At 49.2% G+C, this 21,067-nt stretch overlaps 7 protein-coding genes; 1 reads left to right on the top strand and 6 right to left on the bottom strand.

The window, feature by feature from the left end:
- Window positions 1-2,820: 2,820 nt before the first annotated feature.
- On the top strand, window positions 2,821-3,776 carry GSBLH_T00004632001 (uncharacterized protein; the record flags this gene model as incomplete). XM_013043570.1 has 2 exons in its annotated part: window positions 2,821-3,055; window positions 3,087-3,776. The coding sequence occupies exon 2, from the start codon at window positions 3,525-3,527 to the stop codon at window positions 3,774-3,776; it is 252 nt and encodes an 83-aa protein (XP_012899024.1). The 5' UTR covers window positions 2,821-3,055; window positions 3,087-3,524.
- A 7,580-nt stretch (window positions 3,777-11,356) lies between these two features.
- Window positions 11,357-12,034, bottom strand: GSBLH_T00004630001 (uncharacterized protein; the record flags this gene model as incomplete). The annotated part of the gene is made up of 4 exons (XM_013043569.1): window positions 11,357-11,707; window positions 11,736-11,804; window positions 11,835-11,972; window positions 12,005-12,034. 4 exons carry the CDS (start codon window positions 12,032-12,034, stop codon window positions 11,357-11,359), a joined length of 588 nt encoding a protein of 195 aa, XP_012899023.1.
- Window positions 12,035-12,855: 821 nt separating this feature from the next.
- Window positions 12,856-13,347, bottom strand: GSBLH_T00006854001 (uncharacterized protein; the record flags this gene model as incomplete). The annotated part of the gene is made up of 1 exon (XM_013043568.1): window positions 12,856-13,347. One exon carries the CDS (start codon window positions 13,345-13,347, stop codon window positions 12,856-12,858), a length of 492 nt encoding a protein of 163 aa, XP_012899022.1.
- Window positions 13,348-13,385: 38 nt separating this feature from the next.
- On the bottom strand, window positions 13,386-14,734 carry GSBLH_T00004629001 (uncharacterized protein). XM_013043567.1 has 2 exons: window positions 14,207-14,734; window positions 13,386-14,172 (listed from the first exon to the last, which is right to left on the bottom strand). Exons 1-2 carry the CDS (start codon window positions 14,349-14,351, stop codon window positions 13,403-13,405), a joined length of 915 nt encoding a protein of 304 aa, XP_012899021.1. The 5' UTR covers window positions 14,352-14,734; the 3' UTR covers window positions 13,386-13,402.
- A 1,262-nt stretch (window positions 14,735-15,996) lies between these two features.
- GSBLH_T00006853001 (uncharacterized protein) lies at window positions 15,997-17,078 on the bottom strand (the record flags this gene model as incomplete). Its single annotated transcript, XM_013043566.1, has 2 exons — window positions 15,997-16,030; window positions 16,087-17,078. 2 exons carry the CDS (start codon window positions 17,076-17,078, stop codon window positions 15,997-15,999), a joined length of 1,026 nt encoding a protein of 341 aa, XP_012899020.1.
- Window positions 17,079-18,694: 1,616 nt separating this feature from the next.
- GSBLH_T00006852001 (uncharacterized protein) lies at window positions 18,695-19,457 on the bottom strand (the record flags this gene model as incomplete). Its single annotated transcript, XM_013043565.1, has 3 exons — window positions 18,695-18,811; window positions 18,844-19,172; window positions 19,247-19,457. 3 exons carry the CDS (start codon window positions 19,455-19,457, stop codon window positions 18,695-18,697), a joined length of 657 nt encoding a protein of 218 aa, XP_012899019.1.
- Window positions 19,458-19,608: 151 nt separating this feature from the next.
- Window positions 19,609-21,033, bottom strand: GSBLH_T00004628001 (uncharacterized protein). XM_013043564.1 has 5 exons: window positions 20,863-21,033; window positions 20,619-20,833; window positions 20,286-20,587; window positions 20,039-20,254; window positions 19,609-20,006 (listed from the first exon to the last, which is right to left on the bottom strand). Exons 1-5 carry the CDS (start codon window positions 20,921-20,923, stop codon window positions 19,631-19,633), a joined length of 1,170 nt encoding a protein of 389 aa, XP_012899018.1. The 5' UTR covers window positions 20,924-21,033; the 3' UTR covers window positions 19,609-19,630.
- Between the last annotated feature and the right edge of the window lie 34 nt (window positions 21,034-21,067).

Below are 21,067 nucleotides of genomic sequence, written 5' to 3'. Positions count from 1 at the left end.
CTCTTGGCGGGAGAGATACCCGGTGAACGCGGCCACGCTCAGATAGATGGGCGTGTGCTGCACGCTCTGCACGCTCTGCACGCTCTGCACGCTCTGCACGCTCTGCACGCTCTGCACGCTCTGCACGCTCTGCAGGTCCAGGAAGCAGTTCGTGCTGGCGACCTCGCTCTCGCTCTCGCTCTCGCTCTCGCTCTCGCTCTCGCTCTCGCTCCGGATCACGGCCATCGACGCCATCCACGAGCGTCGCACCACGTAGTACCGAATGCTGGCGCCGCCCAGCTCCGCCGGCTCTGCCCACTGCACGCGCAGCGAGGTCGAGGAGAGCGCGGCCACCTCGAGGTTCTGCACCGCGCCGGGCGCGACGACATACGCGGCGAGGGTGATGGGAGAGGAGGCCTCGGAGAGGATGGAGCACGCGGCGGAGCACAGCGCCACGCGCACCCAGTAGGCCACGCACGCATCGAGAGAGAGCGAGAGAGAGAGAGAGAGCTCGGGTTGCTGGACGTCGCCCTCTTGGAGGAGCGCGTCGGCGGCGAAGAGCTGGGAGTGGGAGCCAACCAAGGCCTGCACGAAGAGCTCGCACCACCACCAGACCCAGCGCACCTGCGTGGCTTCGAAGGCGGCAGCAGCACGACGGGCGCGGAGGGAGGGAAGCAGGGAGGCAGCACGACGGGGCGGTAGACGGAGAAGGACGCGAAGGCGGACCAGGAGGCGCCCTTGCGGACACGCCAGCTGATGGCCATCACGCTGTTCACAATGGCGCCCGCCACCAACACGGAGCGCGTCTCGAAGAACTGGCTCTGCACATTGCTGCCCATCAAGGCCATCCATCGGGGCTTCATCGGAGATGCCACTGCTCCAGGGAACCTCCATCTGCACAGACACGCTGCGCTGCGCTGCGCCTACTCCACTTCCCTCATACCAATCGCGCTCTCCACAATCCGAGCAGGCCACAACCGAACGCCAACCGAACGCCAACCGAACGCCAACCGAACGCCAACCGAACGCCAACCGAACGCCGGCGCGGGTCGAGAAGGTCGCGATGAGGGTTTCCGCGGGGAAGGGGAGGCCGTTTCGGGACACCAACCTGTTGGCATTGATGTAGAGCGTGCGTGCCTTCGCAGAACCGCGGGAAGGAGCCATCGAAGGCGAAGGCGAAGGCGAAGGCGAAGGCAATGGTGTAGTCGGAGATGGAGATCGCGGTGGTGGGATAGGAGAACGTGGCCTCGGCCAATTCAAACACGATGTGGATGTTCATGGGCTCGAATGGGTCGTTGATCACCTCGCCCACGCCCACATTGCTCGTGCAGTACATCGTGGATTGCTTCCCATCTCCCATCGTCCACAGCGCCACGTCCCTCGCCCCATCGCCCGCCACGCAGCGCAGTGCAGCGCAGCGCAGCATCGGCAGGATGGGCTGGCAGGAGCCCGTCCCCTATCGATCGATTGATCGATTCCCACTGCTGATAGGCGTTGCACCCATCCGTGATCATGCCCCACTAGTCCACATCGCACTTCGTATCCAACACTTGCCCCAAGTGCCCTTCCGGCTACCCCGCCGCTTCGTCCGCGGGGCACACCACCGCCACGCACCTCACCTCTCTTCCATTCCACCACTTCCCACACGCCCGCACCACGCACACCTCCACCTTCCCATGCTCCACAGACCCACAAATGCACAACTGCACCGTCTTGGAACTCGCCTCCTCCCACTGGCCATTCCAGTTCACTCGGCTCGCATCAATCAGAGGCGAGGACCGTACCCACAGCAGTTCGCATACTCCGCCTTCTTGTCCCATTCTCCCAAGTTCCACACACGCTCCGCTTCTACAAACCTACTGCTCTTGCTCCCATAGTTTGCCCTTTCACTCATCGCAAATCCGTTCTCTCTACCACACTCTACCACCTCACAATATGAAAATGAAAATACGAGAAACAGAACAGCTATCCTAGGCAAGAACGTCGTGCCTGTACCAGATACCTCCCACGTTGCAAGTTATCTCCATGTATCCGCGGTCCCACATGCCATGAATGGGTTCGCCACGTTGCACAGTTTGAAGTACAGAAATTCCTCACTCGGAACACACTCCACACAGCAAAAATGGAACCAGGGTCCACCGCCATTATGGTATTGAATGCGTTCACGATGCATATCTCACACACACAGTTTAGTCAAAGTAACGATAGCGCACACTACACTAGCTTCTTCAAACACACCAACTTGACGACAGAACCCATCCCAGCTACAATACTTACACTCCCACAACACAACACACAAAAACACATAGAAGTCCCAAAACAAAGCAAAAGACAGGACATACAAGTCCAATTCCAAATTTTGAATACATTCAAACCCAGTAAGACGAAGCTAATAGCTTTTATTGTAAAACAAATGATTTCAAAAATACACAGGAATTGTGCAATTGTGAAAATAGTGTTGAAATTGGGTATGAGTGGAAGAATAGATTTCGAATAGGGAGGGAGTTGTTTTTACTGTGAAGTGGAAGGAAATGAGCGGAAATGGGATATTGTGGAATGAATAGATCGAAGAGTGTTGTTTCCAGTGGAAGCGTTTTGTTTTTCGTTCTATTCATTTGGAATCTACTCTAGATGGGATAGAAAGAAATAGGGTATGTAGAAGATGATGATAGGAATGAAAATGGAAAAGCTAGCGATAAGCAGTTTTTGGGTTATCATTTATATAAATAATATGTGATATGTATATAGTAGAATCGAATAGTAGAGTTTGTGAGAAAGGTGGGTGTGTCGTTGAAGAACTGAGGAAAATAATGTAGAATACATAATATATTTTATACGAACAAATAGAGATATATTCATATTCCACTGTTTCTAGGTTTTTGGATAGTTGGTGTCCAGTTTTTGTCGTTTTGATGCACTCTGAACCTATCAGAGATTGTTATATTGCCAGAGAATACTATCCCTTATTCTAACCCATATAGTATCCCCCACCTGCCAAATAATACAGAATATCTCCTATTTAAAGGAAGGATCGAATTGTACACCACTTCAATAGGGATACAAAGTGATTCACAATGTTGTTCTATTACGAGCATGAATAACAATAGTATACATAATACTTGCTGTTTGAGTTGGTTGATGAAAGTGAAATGCTTTGGTTCCCAACTCATTAGGATGAATAGAATTACTCACTAATAGTGATATCAGTATTGTTGATGATAAAGCTGAAATCCATAAGAATGGACTCTATGGGAATGAGTAGTTGTCCAATATCAAGCTGTGACACATATCTGGCTGATGATTTGTTGGAGGCAACAATCAAACTATTACTTTTCAGATATATATATATATATATATGTATATAGAAGATAGACATTGATATCTATCTATTTATCATCTTGAATACCTTACTGAAGTTGTGCTAGTAGTATGTAATTGACGAAGAAAGCGCGAATATGATTCCAATCAAAGTCGCCCTCTAATCCCTGGCAACGAGTGTTTCTTGTTGCTCACAGGGGCAACTTGTATTTTTGCCCTTCATAAGAATGAGGTCGAAAAATAGGCTTATTCACATCGTGCGATTTATCACCTCGCGTCCCATCCCATGTAAAATAGAGATTACCCATGCATTACTCCATTCTCATACAAGATTCACCTATCAATGGTTCATTCAATTCAATCAATCCTTACAAGTTCAGAAATCCATTTATCACTTCCATGACTGTTCTATTCTAACCCAATCAAGTCATGTTCAATATTGTGGACTCAATCAATGTGGTGACAAATACCAATGGTGAAGAGGTAACGATCTCGCCTGATTATTTTACACTGACTGAAATCATTGCCATTCTGAACACCATGATTAATACTACATTCTCAATTTCCACAATGGATACAAGTTATGAGTGTATTTGGATCCAGTCTCCATACTCTATCGATTTCACGAGGTACATATGATATCGAAACGATCATTGCAATGTTGAATGCGAGTGATGTTCTATTTGAAGTAGTGTATAGTGGAGAAAATGCATTTCGAGTCTATAACCAGTTTGTGATTCTTCCTCTGACACAACTTGTTCATTCCTTGAATAATGCGATTCATTTATCGAGGTGTGTGGAACATGAATGAGATCAAGGAACTATGGAAACCAACAAAACGAAGAGGTGCAACTCGAGTGATCATCAATGGATTCAAACGAAACATATACTTCATCGATCTTATCGATTTCTCTTCCAAACTACACAAATCGATACAGGAAGTGTTAGGAACACAAAAGAGTACCGAATTCTACAAGAATCGTGGATACAAATATGTACTTGTATGGATTGATGGATATTCGAAATATCTGATGACTCGGAAACTGAAAAGCAAGAGTGCTACAGAAGTCACTCATGCGATGAAGGACATCATTCTAACATATGGTGAATCACCAAAGCATATTTGCTCGGATCGAGGTACCGAGTTCACCAATGCCATCTTTTGTACCAACATCTTGAACAAGTATGACATCACCATGTATCACATGGATTCAACGAATAAGGCAGTACTAGCCGAACGAACAATTCGAGATATCAAGGAACACATCATGGTTCCTTCATTCCATTCAATCAATCAATGGAAAGGTGTATGGTTCGACTTGATCGATGGTGCAGTTCGTCGACATAATGGAAGGAAGAACAGAGACATCGGATATACACCCAATGACATTTGGCTTAACAACAACGATATCTTGTACATGGATAATACAGAACCATCCAACATGACAGCAAAGGACACAACACCTCAATTCGATGTTGGTGATTATGTTGGAGTGACACGAAGACCTCGCATTCTGGAAAAGCGATCATTGACGATCAAATGGTCTCAGGACTTGGTTGAAGTGGTTGATATTGACGATCACATCATGCCATTGATGTACGAAGTGAAAGATGGAAACAATCGCACCCAAAAGTGCTATCACTGGGAACTGCTGGCTAGCAAATGCAAACCGCAACCAGCACCGCCTGTCACTCGATCCAAGAGTCGAAAGGAACCCAATGTATTGAGAGAGGCAGCACGATCACATCGACCCATTACGAGGAGTCAGAAGAAGCAGATGAAGCGTCCCCTAGGTGTTCGAAAACGATCGTGATGCTCTTCACACCACCGAGAAGCATGATAGGAAGATTCGAATACGTACGAAGGACAGGAGAGGTACCAACATTTACAACAGCATAACCAGTATGAGATACAAGACTATTCAATGTATCGATGTATGGCCTGTCTAGGATAGGAGTATTGTCAAACGTGACTAGCACTCAATAACCCTTTTCAACCACCGATTCGATTGAGTCGCAATCGTTGAACATGTCATCGGGAAGATACGTTATGACAGTCGTGGTCACCAGGTATGATCCGGACGGCATAGGTGGCATACCATCACCACCCCACTCGCCATTGAATGATTCGGTAGCTTCTAGCGTGTACTCGAAGACAAATGCTTCGTTCGCTTTCACGATGCATGAAGCACTGCCCCACGAATACGGAGGAACGCTATCCATTGTCTCACGCACGAGGACATGCTTGCGGTTGTTCTCTGGCATGTTGATGAGCATGTTGTCGAGCTTCTTGAACGTGTAATTGTTTTCATTGCTGCTGAAGATGTACTACATTTACTTATTTACTTTGGGGGAGACGATGTCTCCCCGGGGCAACACAGTTGCCCCCGTTTGTCGCTGATATGCACGAACGTACACACCCTTCAGACACGTGCCATCATCGATGAACAGATCGGACAACTCGGGTGGCACTTCATCATCTGCCACCTTGTAGACCACGCGTATATAGTAGTTGGAGAAGAAGTAAACCGCACAATTCTCAGTTTCCACAGACACCACGTGGGGTTGGGTGTAGTACGTCCTGCCGAAGACGTTCAGAGGCACACCGAGCAGACCTTTGGATTCCAATTGAGGCAATAGATATTCCCATTCATCCTCGGTAAACAAGGGAGGACGAGTTTCATCCAACGTCATCTCCATGCAATCATAGTCGTGCAGGATCAAACCACAGTTCACATTTGCTTGCAGGGTGTGAACACTGAAGCCGAATAGACGCTCGGAATTGATCGGATACTTGGTATGGATGATGATATCGGCGAGTTCGATATTCTCGTCCTCACAGGTGCGTACCAGGGAAGACCATGTGTTGTTCTCTGTTTTCTTGTATTTCATTTAATCAAGGCGTGAACTGGGGTAAAAAGAGATAAATATAAATATATAAATATTTAAATGAATAGACCTACTCACACATTGAATCCCAATACAGGACGAGAAATTCAAATCAACGGAGTTCGCTTCTGGAACCTTCTCAAGCGTGGATTCAAGTACGACGAGAAATTGAATCGCTTGTACGACAAACCATTGCCTGAGGGTACGACGAAGTACGTTCCCAAATCGAGAATGCTTTCTCCCAACAATCGTTTCATGATTATTGGTGGCACAGCTTTCAATGAGTTGATCCGAGACAACTACAGACGCGTGAAAGGACAATGGGTGAAAATGACAAAAGAAGAAGCCGAGGCGTACGATAAAGACCCGAACATTGACATGATGTTCTTTGACAGTGACTCGGTTAGCGATAGCGAGTACGTCGACATTGATTAGTTCGAGTACGACGCGGATGGCCATGCTATTTTCCCATTGTAACTAATTCACATCATTTCACTTTGGGTACTTAAAAACTCTGTGACCCTAATATAAATGAGTTCACATCGCGTTGGCTATACTATCAACCCTGAGACCGGAAAACAAATCAAAATCGGTGGACCAACTTGGAAGCGATTGGCAGCCAAGTACTACGTGATCGGCGATAGGTTCACCGATCAGACCATTCCTGACTCGAGAGCCTATGTGTCGAACAAGGTACTCGGGATGAAACAAGTAACCCCTAAAGGGCGCGTGACGCACAGACGAGTGAGTGACCCTGCGGGAAAGCACAAGTACATCTACGTGGCAAGCAAGGCATGGAACGAGCGGTACCTCGAGTACGAGCGGGATGGGCACATATTAGGTGAGAAGCGACAACGTCACCTACCCGGTTACCTGAACACCGTGGAGAAGAGGCGTGAAATGAGACGCAATAAGGCATTCGAACGCTTCGATCGCAAGGTCTCACAGGGGCGTTTGAGTGATGTGATCGACTTGTCTCTGGGATATACACTCGCGTACTATCACACTGTGGGAGGAGACATGTACAAGGAATGGATGAATGAGAAGCGCACCAAGAAGGACTTCCGCCTCAATAACGATGATGACAAGAGACTGTGGGTTCGACTACCGGGTGAAAAGGGCGATGAGGAAGTGGAACCGATCAACCTCGTATTCGATGAAAGCGAGGAGTTCAATGAGATCGTGAAGAAGTTCATCATGACTGGTATGCGCGAGTACAACCAGTGTTTCGTCACCATCATGGCATACAACCTCATGTTGACACATGACGGAGATCCCAAGATTCTCAACCTCACCGATGATCGATTGGGACACCTTCGCATCGTTCGCCGAGAACGCATCGATGATTGGATCGAGGAGTATCGGAAGTGGTACAGAAATGCCGTGGAAGAACGGGAGACGGAGGGAAGTGGGTTCGTGTACCATGGGTGGATCGGTTTCCACATCGAGATGTTCCCACTACGGACATTCGTGGGATACAGACATCCGACTCCGTTCGTCATCAGGCGTACAGTAATCAACCCGAATATCAATGACAACCGATGCCTACAACAATGTCTCATTCTGGCAAGTGAAGGCGGGCACAAGATTATTGCAAATCGCAAGATGGGCGATGCAACCATGTACAACAAGTGGTGGAAACAACCCGATAAGTACAAGGTATTCGGAGTAACAATTTTCGAAGTGGAGGAGGCGATAAACATTCGCCACAATGCACCCTTCAATCATAGTGAAGAGAAATTCGCCGCATTGGAGGCATTGCTGAAAGTCTCTCTCAATGTATTCGAGGTCACACTCTTGCCTGGATACACCGATAAGACGAAGGAGCAATTCGATTTATTCACATGCGATCTAGTGTACAAAGGTAAGGAGAAAGCATGTCTCCCTCTCTCTCTCTGCTTCTTGAACGATCTGAATCTACCCGAGGGCACTCCCAAGCATTTCTTGTACATCAAGGACTTGAGCGATTTCAAGCATCGCATGACACGACAGAATGATGCGAAGAATAGACATCTCGCAAGAAACGTGAAGTGCAGATTCTGTGACGACTTCTTCGGATCTCGCAAAGCCGTTCATGACCCCGAAGTACAAGCACATCGAGAACTCGTCAATGAAAGCGAAGAGTACGACTTGGCGAACGAGGAGACTAGGTTGCGATTCACCAACCAGAGATACGAAATGCCAGCACCGGTCGTCGTGTACGCTGACTTCGAGTCAGCCATTGATGACAAGAACACACACAAGCCGATCATGTTATCCTGTCTAGCCGTGTCACGCATTCCAGCCATTGATACCCAACTGAGAGTCTTCCATGCACCGCACGAGAGCGAGGAGGATCTTCGTCCTTTCATGGAGTATTTCGTGCAATTGCAAGAGAGTGTAAAAACATACCTCTTCGATGAATTGCCATTGGAGAGCACATCGAAGGTCGAGAAGGACTTTCGTTCAGCAACCGTGTGTCCCTTCTGTCGCAAGAAACTATAGAACGACAAGGTTAGACATCATGCACATGTGGCAGGTGAATACACCACAGGGAAGGGAGGGATATGCAACTTCAAAGCTCGGCAGTACATCTTCACCTGTTGCACCAAGTGTAACCTACAACTCTCGTTCAACAAGAAGAATTATCGTCTACCCGTCTACTTTCACAATGGATCGCACTACGACTTCACATTCATCATGAAGATCATCGCAACAATGCCTGGCGGGAATCTCGAAGTCATTCCAACCACTGAAGACAAGGAGATGCAGATCGAATACAATGGCATTCAATTCAAGGACTCGTTGAAGCTCATCAGCAGTCCACTGCGTTCCATTGTGGCTCAGACACTTGGAGGCAACCTCGATTTGTACGTGCACACCAAAAGACAACTATGCAAGTACTGCCCGTCTCGAGGCAAGCAGTGGAATGACGAATACATCGATTTGTTGACACGGAAGGAACCCATGTTCTACAGTCTCATCAAGTCGTACGAGTCATTGAACAATACCGTCATTCCTTCTCGCGAGCAATGCATTGATGATATGAAGGGAGAGATGATGCCTCAAGATGAGTATGATCACATGGTGAAGCTGTGGAAGACATTCGATATCAAGACATGGGGTGAATACTACGAATTGTACAATGTACTCGATGTGACTCTCATGGCTGATGCATTCGAGCACTTCCGAAACACCACACTGAATGCATTCGGTGTTGATCCCATGCATTACATCACAGCACCACAAATGGCCTATTCGCTCTTCTTGAAGGTCACAATGGAGGGCGATCATAGTGAGAGTAGCCTCATGACCCTCGCAAGGAAGTGGGCTCAGTACATCATGCACATTAACGCGAATGAGGGACTCGCCGAGAAACAACTGGTGAAAGTGTTCTTGAATCGCACGGGTGTATTCTATGAGAACAAGGGCATTCGATTGATGGAAACAAATGATATCGATGACTTCATGCGATTGTTGAAGAACCTGCGAGGAGGTATCACACAGATCGTGAAACGGCATGCCAAGGTCAACATTGCCAACAAGGAGCAAGCAACGTCGTCCCAAGGCATCTACTACCTGGACGCCAACAACCTGTATGGAGGAGCCATGCATCGAATGATGCCTTATGAGTTGGTGGGTGTACCTGAGCGACTAGAAGTGATGGAGAAGATCAATCGTGACCCGAATGGATGGGTGCAATCACTCAAGACGTTCGGTAAGTATGGATTCTTCATTGAGTGTGATATCGAGGCACCAGTGGAACTCCACGACAAGTTCAATGATCTGCCATTCTTCCCCGTACAGAAGGCGGGTATGTACTCCGATGGAATCAAGAAGTACGCTGAGAAGAACGACATTGTGGACAAAGTGAAAGAGGTGAATACACCGAAGCTCATCTGCGATCTTGTACCTCGTCAAAAGTATCTCGTGCATTACTCACTGTTGCAACTGGGCATTCAACAGGGATATCGTGTCACGCACATTCACCACATCATTCGATTCAAGCAGGCACCGTTCATCTTCGAATATGTCAACATGCTGAGTGAGAAACGAGCCAAGTCCAAGACCACTGTGGAGAAGAACCTGTACAAGCTGTTGGCAAACTCGACCTATGGCAAATTCGTGGAGACTGGGTTGAAACGGATGAAAGTGAAGTTCGCTAACACATGGAATGAACGTGAAGCAATCATTCAGAAGCATGGATACGATATGATCGCCGGGACTACCATGTATTCCGAGAATCTCATCGGCATCAAGCTGAATACACCGGTGCGCAGGGTGGAGAAGCCATTCTTCATCGGGTTTGCCATTCTGGACATGTCCAAATACATCATACACGATTTCTACTACAATGTGCTCAAGAACACATTCGATAACGTGGAGTTGTTGGGACAGGACATAGAACTGCTAGGACCCAAACTCAAGGACGAGCACAACGGACATCGCATCACCGAGTTCGTGGGACTCAGACCCAAGATGTACTGCCTCGTGGATGAAAAGCATGGAGTAGTGTATGGCTTACTCTCTTTACCATAGACAGCACGGTGAACAGGGGTAATCTTTGATCGTCCAAGAGTAGTACGGTTTTAACGCAACATAGTGTTAAACCCCTGATTACACCGATCAACGACTCCAGGCTAGCTGGAGTTGCTTTGAGAGAACGAGGTCAACGGGTGGACACAATTGTCGACATGGAGTCTCGTGAAACCCCTACGAAAATCGCGTAAATGGTGGGATGGGTTTTACACACTTTGCCTTCAACGTCCGCGTAAGCTAAGGTTACCATTTCACACATAGACCTATACTTTTCTTCATCATTTTTTCGCTTTTACACTTTCTGGTCCCATCCTCACTTGAGATCAACTATCCACTTTTATTTCCCTTTATTTTGCTTATTTCTTTTAACAATCAAACCACAAAACTCTATTCACAATATTATTACTAACTACAGTAGTTTCGCCCCTCGTTCTGGATTATTCCGGTGAAATTCCTGCATCATTCGCAGACCCTCCGCAGTCCCAATACTCATCTTTTCACACGCTTCCTCGCCCATCTTCTTCTCAAACACAATTCCAAACTGCTTCAACTCTTCCAACGCTTCTTCGAACGTCGCATAATGCATCACACCCTTCAACAACTCCAGCGACACCGTCGGTTTCACCCTTCCTTCGCAATCTCCCTCCAATCTCTACGTGAAAAAAACGCTCTGCAACGCCGTCGTTCGCACTCTCCTAAAGAACTGCTTCATAAAATGACGGCATTCGAACGGAATATCCGAACGATCCCACAATGCGAAGAACCCCGCGGAATCTTCGCGTCGGAGCGCCACGCACACGCTCAGAACCAATCGGATGCGCGGATCGCTCAGCTGCTCCACCTTCAGCGACTGCAGCATCGCATTGCAGTCCAAATGCTGCTGGCTGAACATTCCGTAGAGCAGCTGATAGCACGCGAATTCGATTTCGTTCTGTGACTGCAATCCGCGCTGATACAAGTCTTTCAGCTGCGTTTGGCACCGATTGAACTCGTTCATGTCGTTCTATCTCCCACATCTCCTTCGAATCTACGTTGCACAGCGCAGAACGCGCGTGTTCCTCATACACCGTCACCGTGAAATCGTCGTGAATGTGCTGCACCTATCCATCACGCCCGAACAGGAGTTCCACTGTGAGATCTTGGCGAATCGCTCGCATCTGATTGGAGTAGTACTCGTACGAGACCTCCTGTTTCTCCATTTTGTCGTGGAGAATGGAGAGCCATTGCTGCAGAACGGGTTTCGGCCGAATCATATCGGGAGTGGGGATCTATTTCTCGTCGAATTCGAAGAACATTCTACGGTGGTAAGTCGGAAATACTCCTTTTCCATCGTCATTCGCGTTCCCACGATCGGTTTGTCCGTCTAGTTCTAAGGAATTCTGATCGAACACACTGAAACCGGCTCCACCTCCGTCACGTGCGTCGAATTCGAAGGCGTTTCATCCACCGCGAAGCGCTTTTTGCGCGTTTGCATTTCCTGCTGCAGCTCCAATTTCAATCTTCGCTTTTCGCTCGCTAGTTTTTGCTTCTTTTCGCTTTGCGTCATTCGTCGAACCACCGAATTCGAAGGCATCGAAGATTCGTTTTTCTGCGATGAAACGCCTTTCAAATCGGAGGGATCCGAAGACGGCGAATTGGATGATCGCGAATGAGACCGAGACCGAGATCGAGATCGAGATCGAGATCGAGAGCGGTGATGACGATGAGAACGCGAATACGATCGAGAACGCGATCGAGAACGCGATCGAGAACGCGATTTGGAGCGCGAAATGGATCGAAATCGTCCTTTGGATCGGGTTTTTGGCTTAAATTGGGGAGTTTTGTAGAGGCTGTCCAGCATTTTGGGGTCCAGATTGCCATCGGAGGGCGCAGTGGGAACTGCCGAGCTGCTGGGCATTGCCGAGGTGGAGGAAGGCTGAGAAACGGAGGGCTTGGAGGAGGAGGATTGGGATGAGAGGGAGAGCGGGGCGGAAACGGGGACGCTGGGAGGTTCCCGGACGATGTCGACTAAAAATGAGCGAAATGAAGAGAAAAGAACTACATTTGGTGACTCGCTTTTTGGGGGCTGTGGAGGAAGGAGCTTCGAAAACGGATTTATTGTAGCTTGCAAATGGATTTGAACTAGATTCAAAAAAAGCCAGAAAAAGCAAACTAAGCTCCTCCCATGGTCGATGTTGTGCTTCCTGACGGCTGAGACCATGAATAGTTTGTAGACGCGGTAGCCGTAGAAGTAGAGCCTGAAGCGGGCGGAACGGAGGACGAAGCACTGGAAACCGTCGAATTCGCTCCATAGCTCGTGGAGTACATGTTCTGAGCACTTGCTGCAGTAGTTGCCGCGGACTGAGAAGTGCTTTGAGGATACCCATAGCCATAGTACATTGCAGGTTGCTGATACGGGTTATAGTACATCCCGTACGGGTTTAAATACATAGAAGTAGAATTTACCATTCTAGAAAGTGAAACGGGCAACCATGACTCAAACCCATAACTTGGATAGGAATATTGCATCCCCATATAGTTGTAACCCGAATACGGATTCGGCATCGATCCCATAGGAGATGTACCTGTATTGGCTCCCACGGCATTGGTTGCCGGCGATGTTCGAGAACCAACTCCGGGAGGACCATATGACCCCGAACTCATTCTACCGTAACACCTTTTTGTTGATGTAAAAAACAACCTCAACACACAACTACTATTACACAGAAGACACACTCTGCCTCTTATTTCTCAACGATTTCATATCTCTATACAGCTCATCCAGCTCACTCTCGCGATCCCTCAAACATCCCTTCAATTGCTCGATCGCCTGTCGATACACGCCTTCATTCCGCTTCAGCTTCTCATTCGCCGCCTTCACCGTCTCATACAACCTCTCTCTCTTCTCCAGCGCCACCTTCCCTTCCCGCACTCGCTCCTCCAGCACCGTCCCGCGGTTCTCCGCCTCTTTCAGCGCCTCCCGCAGCTGCTCCAACTCTTCCTTCATTCGCTGCTGCGCCGCCTCGCGCTGCGACCGATCCTCCTCGCGCAGTTTCCCCATTTCCTCCTCCTTCCGCCGCAGCTGCGTCTCCAATTCCTCCTTCATCGTCCGCGTCGACGCCAATTCCGACCGAATAACCGCGATTTGGTCCGTCAGCGTCGCGCTCTGGCTCAGTGCCGCGGTTTTTCCCTCCCGCACGGCCTGCAGCTCCTGGTCCTTCTCGGCACGCAGAGCCTCCAGCCGCGCCTCCAGCGCGGAAGTGTGGCTCAGCAGCGACTGAATGAACGCGCTCAGCGCCTCGGGGTTCGCCGTGCTGATCGCTCCCGACGGCGTTTCGATCAGCGACCCGCTGCGGAGCCGCTGCAGCTCCGCTTGGAGGCCGTCCACGCGATCGTTCGCGTGCTGCAGCTCCTGCTTGAGCGACTCCTGGTCCAGAAGCCGCTGCTTGTCCACATCGTCCGCTCGACGCACGCGCAGCTGCAGCATCGCTATTCGTTATCAACCCAACAAGCTAGCTCCCACTCAGTTCCTTCGATCGACTCTCCGAAACCCCACGAAGCTCCGCTGCTTCCGCGGTTATCGCGCGTAACTGCGTCTCCGAAGCCGCCAGCGCCGATTGCAGCCGCGCCGATTCCGTTTTCGCCGCTTCCAGCGCCGCTTGCGCCATTCCCGCGGTTTCCTCGCTGCGTTTCCACTCGGTTTCCACGATCTCCAGCCGATTCTGCAACTGCGCGATCTGCGCTTTCCCCGCGGTATTCTCCGCTTCCGCAGTTTCTAGCCGGCTCTCTAGAGCCTTCTTCGCCTCCTCTTCGACATCCCCGCGTAACTGCAGCTCCGCCAATCGCTGGTCCGCCTCGCTCCGCGCCTGCTGCTCCGCCGCCAGCGCTTCCTGCAGGCGTTTCACGGCCGTTTCATCGGCCAAACAGCCGCCCGCGACGCGGCGTAACTCCTCGGTGAGCGCGGCGACGGCGTCTTCGCGGTCCTCCAGCTGCACGCGGAGCTTTGTGTTCTCAGCGCTCAGCGTCTCCAGCGCGTTCTGCGTCTCCACGACCTGGTTTCTCCGTTTCTCCGATTCGGTGTGGGCCTGGGCGAGCTGCGAGCGCAAACTCTCGGCGAGGGTCTGCGCGAGAAGCAGTTCTTTCTGTACGGACTGCATGTCGGCGCGCAGAGAATCGAGCTCTTTCAGGCTCTGCTTGTAGAGAGACGCGAGCGACAATTCCTCCGCGGCGGGCTGCGGCGACTGCGCGCCGTCCGCGCCGTCCGCGCCGTCCGCTGCGGGGAGGGAGGAGAGGAGGGAGAGGAGGGAGGCGTCTCCCGCGGGGAGGGAGGCGAGCGGGTCGATGGAGTCGGTATCTGTGGGGATATCGTTGAAGGAAGGGGGGTTGGGTTCGATGGAATTCGGTGGATGGGTGGTGGGGGTTTCATTTGTGGTGAGAGTTTCATTCATGATGGGAGTTTCATTCTCATTCATAACGGGAGTTTCATTCATAACGGGAGTTTCATTGAAAGAATCTATGGATCGAGAATTGATTGGAGTGAAACTACTCTGCATCAAATCAGATTCGATAACCGCGGAATCTGCAACGGAAGTGGAGGTTTCCCGCGGTTCCTGGTTGTGATAGTCCGTTTCGATCTGATTCTGCAATTCCAAAATTCGCTTTGATTTCTGCGTGATGGTGGTTTCGAGTTCTTTCAACTCGGCTTTCAATGATTCAATCAATCGGCTTTGCTCTTCCATAATTCGGGCCGATTCTTGGAGTTGGGCTTCGCAGCCCTGCAGACGATTCACTTCGTTCCGCAGATCTTCCAGTTCGCTCTCCTCCCCGCGGGAATCAGCGTTCAAGGGAGGGAAGGATTCTTGGAGAGCTTGATGGGAAGCGTGGAGGGAAGCGATGACGGTTTGGAGCGTTTCCTGCTCTTTGGAAAGATCGAGGATCTCGCCTTCCAGCTTCGATTTGGCTTCGGTCTGCGTGCGGATCGATGCCTCGATGGCTTCTTTCTCGGAGTGCAGCGAAGCCAGGGATTGGCGAAGCGCCGATTCCTGCTGAGCCAACGACTCCAATCGATTCGAAAACTCATCATCATTATTGTCATTATTGTTCTGATTCACATTCACATTCGAATTCACATTCACATTCGAATTCACATTCACATTTTCATTTCCATTTTCATTGTGATTCACATTCACATTTTCGTTTCCATTTTCGTTTCCACTTTCTTGATTGATTTGATTTTGATTGGCTCGCTGCTGCATCAACAATTCCACTTGCTGGCTCAGCGATTCGATTTGTTTCTCTCGCTCCGCCATCATTTCATGCATCACTTCGATCTCTTCCCGCAGCTTCTCTGTCTCCTCGCCTTCCCCAGTTTCTCCATTTCCACCATTTCCGCGCGCCTCCAACGCGGCCTGCGCCTCAGCGAGCGCGTTCTTCAGTCTGTAGAGCTCCTCATTCTTCTCATTCAGCAGCAGCGTCGTGGCGTTGGACGTCCGATTGCTGTCCGCGATCACTTCGTTCAGCAGCAGATTGTTCGTATGCAGCGCCTTGATCTGCGTGATTAGCGCCTCCACGGAGAGAGAATCGGGTGAGTCCGCGGACGAGTTGAGCTCTTGATCGGGTTTTGGATCGGAATTGGGAGCCAAATCGGAGCGAAGCGGCAGCGGATTGGCGGACTCTTCGCTGAGAATCTGCTGGACGACGGCTTGCAGCTCGGTCTGCTGCGTTTGAAGCTGCTCGAGCGTTTCTCGGCTCTGAAGGATTTGCTCTTGAATCGAACTGACGACCTGCTCCATGGCTGTTTTCTGCTCTTCCAGACTCGATAAACTGCGTTTTTCTTCTGTGATCGACTGCTGAAGCGACGCGAATTCGCTCTGCGCAGCGCGCTGCTCGCTCAGAAGAACCGATTTGGATTCTTCAATAGAAGCTCGCTCCGCGTTGAGGGCGTTCAGCGCTTGTTCGAGGGTTGCCTTGTTTTCGGTTAACTCAGCGATCGATTCTTCCAGCTGGTTTTGCTTTGCGGTGAGTTCGCTGGACGATTCTTCGAGGACTTCGTGGGATGTCTGCAGCGAAGCGATCACGGTTTTGAGGGTTTCCTCGTCGTTCATGAGGTCCTTCACTTCGCTTTCCAGCCTCGCACGCTCTTCGCTTTGCTGCCGGATTGCGCTTTCGATGGACGTTTTCTCTGCTTGGAGCTTGTTCAGATCGGCGGAGAGCTGGGATTTGATGACTTCGAATTGCTCGACTTGGGAGAGTTGAGCTTGGTCCAGTTCGCCCTTCAAGGAAAGAACGTCGTTCATTATTTTCTCCTTCTCTTCGCTCAATGATTCGATCTCCGACTGGAATTGATTCTTCTTTAGAGCGATTTCGTGCAATGACTTTTCCTTCTCTTCGTTCATTGCTGCGATTTCCGCTTCTAGTTCATTCTTCTTGATGGTTAAGTCGTTCAATGATTTCTCCTTCTCTTCGTTCAGCGATTTGATTTCGTTCTCGATTTCAAGCTTATTGGCTTCCAATTCATTCAAGGATTGTTCTTTCTCTTCGTTCAATTCGTCGATTTCTCTCTCCAATTCGCTCTTTTTCTCATTCAACTCATTCACACACTTCTCTTTCTCTTCATTCATTGATTCAATTTCATTTTCTATCTCGCTCTTCTTCTCGTTCAATTCATTCATTTGCTTTTCCTTCTCTTCATTCAATCTTTCGATTTCAGATTCCAATTCATCCTTCTTTGCATTCAATTCATTCAGTGAATTCTCTTTCTCTTCATTTAATTCTTTGATTTCATTCTCCAATTCATTCTTCTTCTCGTTCAATTCATTCACAATTTTTTCTTTCTCTTCATTCATCGCATCGATTTCTCTCTCCAACTCGCTCTTTCGATTCAGCAAATCACTCGCTTCCTTCTCTCTTTCTTCATTCATTGCTGTGATCTCTGCCAGTACTTCGCTCTTCTTCTCCTTCAGCTCATTCAATATTCTTTCCTTCTCTTCATTCAATCCTTCAATTTCCTTCTCCACTTCATTCTTCTTTGATGCCAAGTCATTCAACAATTTTTCTTTTTCTTGAGTCAATCCCTCGATTTCCGATTGGATTTCGCTCCTCTTTCCATTCAGTTCATTCACACAATTTTCCTTCTCTTCATTCAATTCGTCGATTTCTCTCTCCAATTCATTCTTCTTCACATTCAACTCATTCAATGCGTTTTCCTTCTCTTCATTCAATGATTCAATTTCCTTCATCTTTGCATTCAGTTCATCCATCCGCTTTTCCTTTTCTTCGTTCAGCGCTTCGATTTCAGATTCCAATTCGCCCTTTCGACTCAGCAAATCATTCGATTCCTTCTCTCTGTTGTCATTGAATGACTGGATTTCACTCTCCAATTCATTCTTTTTCACACTCAACTCATTCATTACTTTTTCCTTCTCTTCGTTCAATCCTCCAATTTCACTCTCCAATTCATTCTTTCTCGCTGTCAAATCGTTCAATGATTTCTCCTTCTCTTCGTTCAGCGATTTGATTTCGTTCTCGATTTCAAGCTTATTGGCTTCCAATTCACTCAAGGATTGTTCTTTCTCTTCGTTCAATTCGTCGATTTCTCTCTCCAATTCACTCTTTTGCACCGTCAATTCATTCATTGATTTTCTCTTTTCTTCATTCAATCTTTCGATTTCATTCTCCAATTCATTCTTCTTTACATTCAATTCATTCACACACTTTCCCTTCTCTTCATTCAATTCTTTGATTTCATTCTCCAATTCATTCTTCTTCTCGTTCAATTCATTCACAATTTTTTCTTTCTCTTCATTCATCGCATCGATTTCTCGCTCCAACTCGCTCTTTCGATTCAGCAAATCACTCGCTTCCTTCTCTCTGTCTTCCCATTCGCGTATCTTCTCCTCCAATTTCGCAATCTTTTCCTTCATCTCCTCATCATTTCCACTTTCTTTCCCTCTCTGCTCGTTTTTCTCCCTCAATTCGCTCAGCTCCGCTTGCAAGAACAAAATCCCTATCCTCAATCCCACCCAACATCGCTACGCTCCGTATTTTCTCGCACCAACGCGTCTCTCTCCTCGCATTTCTTCTTCAACGAGTCGTTTTCCGATTGCAACTGCGAACATTCCTGGCTCAGCTGCACATCATTCCACACCCAGAACACACTACGCTTTCCACTTTCTTTCGCATCTCCTCCGCTACAGCTGGAGGAAGAGACGAAGTCGACATGGAGTCATACAAATTTTTGAAAAAGTTCACGTCACTCTCAAGCTGTTCCTTCTCTTGCATCGACTTTGATATCTCCTCGTTCAAACGCATGATCTGACTAATTTGGCTCTCGTAACGCTGCTCTGTCAAATTAATCTTGCTCTTTAACGATTCGTTCTCTTCTTGCAACAGAGAGAGCTGCTCACTCATGGTGCTGTTATTCTCGGAGAGTTCTTGAAACATCGATTTATAATACTCCAATTCTTTCGTTAGGGACTGAATATCGTACCCTGCACTTTCAGAACCGTTTAAGTCTGCTAATATTTCTGACTCTACCGAATCACTCCGATATTTAGCAATTTACCATTGAAGTAGCGTTGCTGCTGATCTCCCTCATCCGACATCGTTGCATGTGCCTCCACTCCCCTACCAATGCCTGCAGAGCGAGAAACATTGCCATGATTTCCGGAGAGGTGGTTTTCCTGACCATTCTCAGAGTCAGAGTCCGATGAGTGGAAATCGTCTTTCACCATGCTCCTTACAAAATCAGAAAATCCTGATGTAATAAAGGACATACGCAAAGATTCTGTGATGTTCGTTATTGTTCGAATGCATGTGCGAGTGCGTTTCTCGCCACAGCACGCGTGTCCGCACCATGTATCCGCTGAATTATTACCTTTTTCCAGTACATGTCATTCCCGCCCGAGTGAGTTCAACAAAAACACCCAATACATAAAATACGAAAGAATTACAAAACCTTATTCAACAACTGCCTCCACTTCTCGAAGAGATTCGGACCATTGCCCATTCTCCCTCCCTTCAGCTGCTTTTCAATGTCCTTCATCTGCCTCTCGATCTCCTTACTCCACTGCGGCGGAATCGACTGCAGCAGCTTCTGCAGCACGAACATGCCGTAATGATTATCAAGCAGCTGCTGCACGGCCGAGACGGTGAGCAATTCCCTGAAAATCGTGTTGTCTCCCAGCATCACGCTGTTCGTGATCGACTTCTCCACCACATTGCTGCTATACTTCTGCTTGCTGAGCTCCAAATAATGCCCGGCCAGTTTGCTCAGAATTCCCCGGATGATCGAGTAATACCGAGCCAGCTTCTCCTCCGAATATCTACGATCGACCTCTCCTTCCCGCACCGCTACGCATCGGGGAGCATGAGGATGTGCTGCACGACGTAGTTGCCGACGGGGTCCGCGGACAAGTCCTTGGCGTGCTGGATGATCACGCGCGCCAAGTCCTCCTTGCGGTCGATGTCCACCTGTCCGTAGCACAGCCGCAGCACCATCGAGCCGTTGCGGTCCCGCGCCACGTCGTAGCACTTCTCCAGCAGGATCGAGTAGATCGGGGTCCATAGCGAGCTAGTTCGTTAGAGAGCGAGGGAGCGGGCACATGTCGAAGGTCTTGATGATGCGCTGGATCACGTGGGTGCCGCGCTCGTGCTCGATCAGCGGGAGGATCACGTCCTCCGTCGCGCCGGTGCCGGAGTTGACCACGCTGTGCTGGAGCGCCTTCACGATGATCTGCCCGAGCTTCGCGCTCTCCTTCATGTAGTCGATGATGTTCTGGAACGCGAAGTTCCCCGTCTTCTTCACGCTGATCTCATAGATCGTGCTCCCCGGCTCCTCCTTCGGAAACAGCATCGCCTGCAGCAGCGCCTCCTTCTGCGCCACCGTCGCCTTTTTAAACAGCAGCTTCCCGTCACCCTCTCTCCACGCATTCTACCTGGTAGAAGTAGTTCCCGAACGTGTCGCAGATGATTTTGCACCCCGTCGGAAGCACCTCCGCCACGATCTCGCCCACCACCGCCGCGCACAGATCGCCGGACAGCGTACCCAGATAGTGCTGCAGGCTCTTCGAACCGTTCTGCGTGCACACCTCATCCGTCACGTGCCCCAGGTGCGACCGGAACTCGTTCCCGCGCTTCACTTCCTCCGCAGCTAGCGTTAATTCCCCGCGGTGAGACTACTCAGCGTGCCCGAACTCAGCAGCGACGCCAGCGACCGACGCGTCGCCACCGTCTCTCCCATCGTGGAAACCGTGGAAACCGTGGAAACCGAGGACCCGGGATTGGAGGCAGAGCGAGAGGCGGCGGATGCGTTGGGGGGGTTGGAGGCTTCGTCGGGTTTGTGCACGTGCTCGACGGAGTGCATGGGGGACACGCTCTCCTGCGG

Source organism: Blastocystis hominis (assembly GCF_000151665.1).
Source record: "Blastocystis hominis, Singapore isolate B (sub-type 7) whole genome shotgun sequence assembly, scaffold_7".
In the NCBI taxonomy this organism is placed as follows: domain Eukaryota; class Bigyra; order Opalinata; family Blastocystidae; genus Blastocystis; species Blastocystis hominis.
Note: the sequence above shows the minus strand (reverse complement) of the source record. Positions and strands in the feature narration are given on the sequence as shown.

Excerpts from the sequence above, each read along its gene's own strand:
- GSBLH_T00004629001 (XM_013043567.1), bottom strand. The coding sequence starts at position 14,351 with ATGGCGCAAGCGGCGCTGGAAGCGGCGAAAACGGAATCGGCGCGGCTG. Across the intron at positions 14,173-14,206 it reads GAGTCGATCGAAGGAACTGA|CGATGCTGCAGCTGCGCGTG; the intron begins GTGGGAGCTAGC and ends GATAACGAATAG.
- GSBLH_T00004628001 (XM_013043564.1), bottom strand. The coding sequence starts at position 20,923 with ATGGGAGAGACGGTGGCGACGCGTCGGTCGCTGGCGTCGCTGCTGAGT. Across the intron at positions 20,834-20,862 it reads GCTGAGTTCGGGCACGCTGA|CTGCGGAGGAAGTGAAGCGC; the intron begins GTAGTCTCACCG and ends AATTAACGCTAG. Across the intron at positions 20,588-20,618 it reads TCGGGAACTACTTCTACCAG|CTGCTGTTTAAAAAGGCGAC; the intron begins GTAGAATGCGTG and ends GGTGACGGGAAG.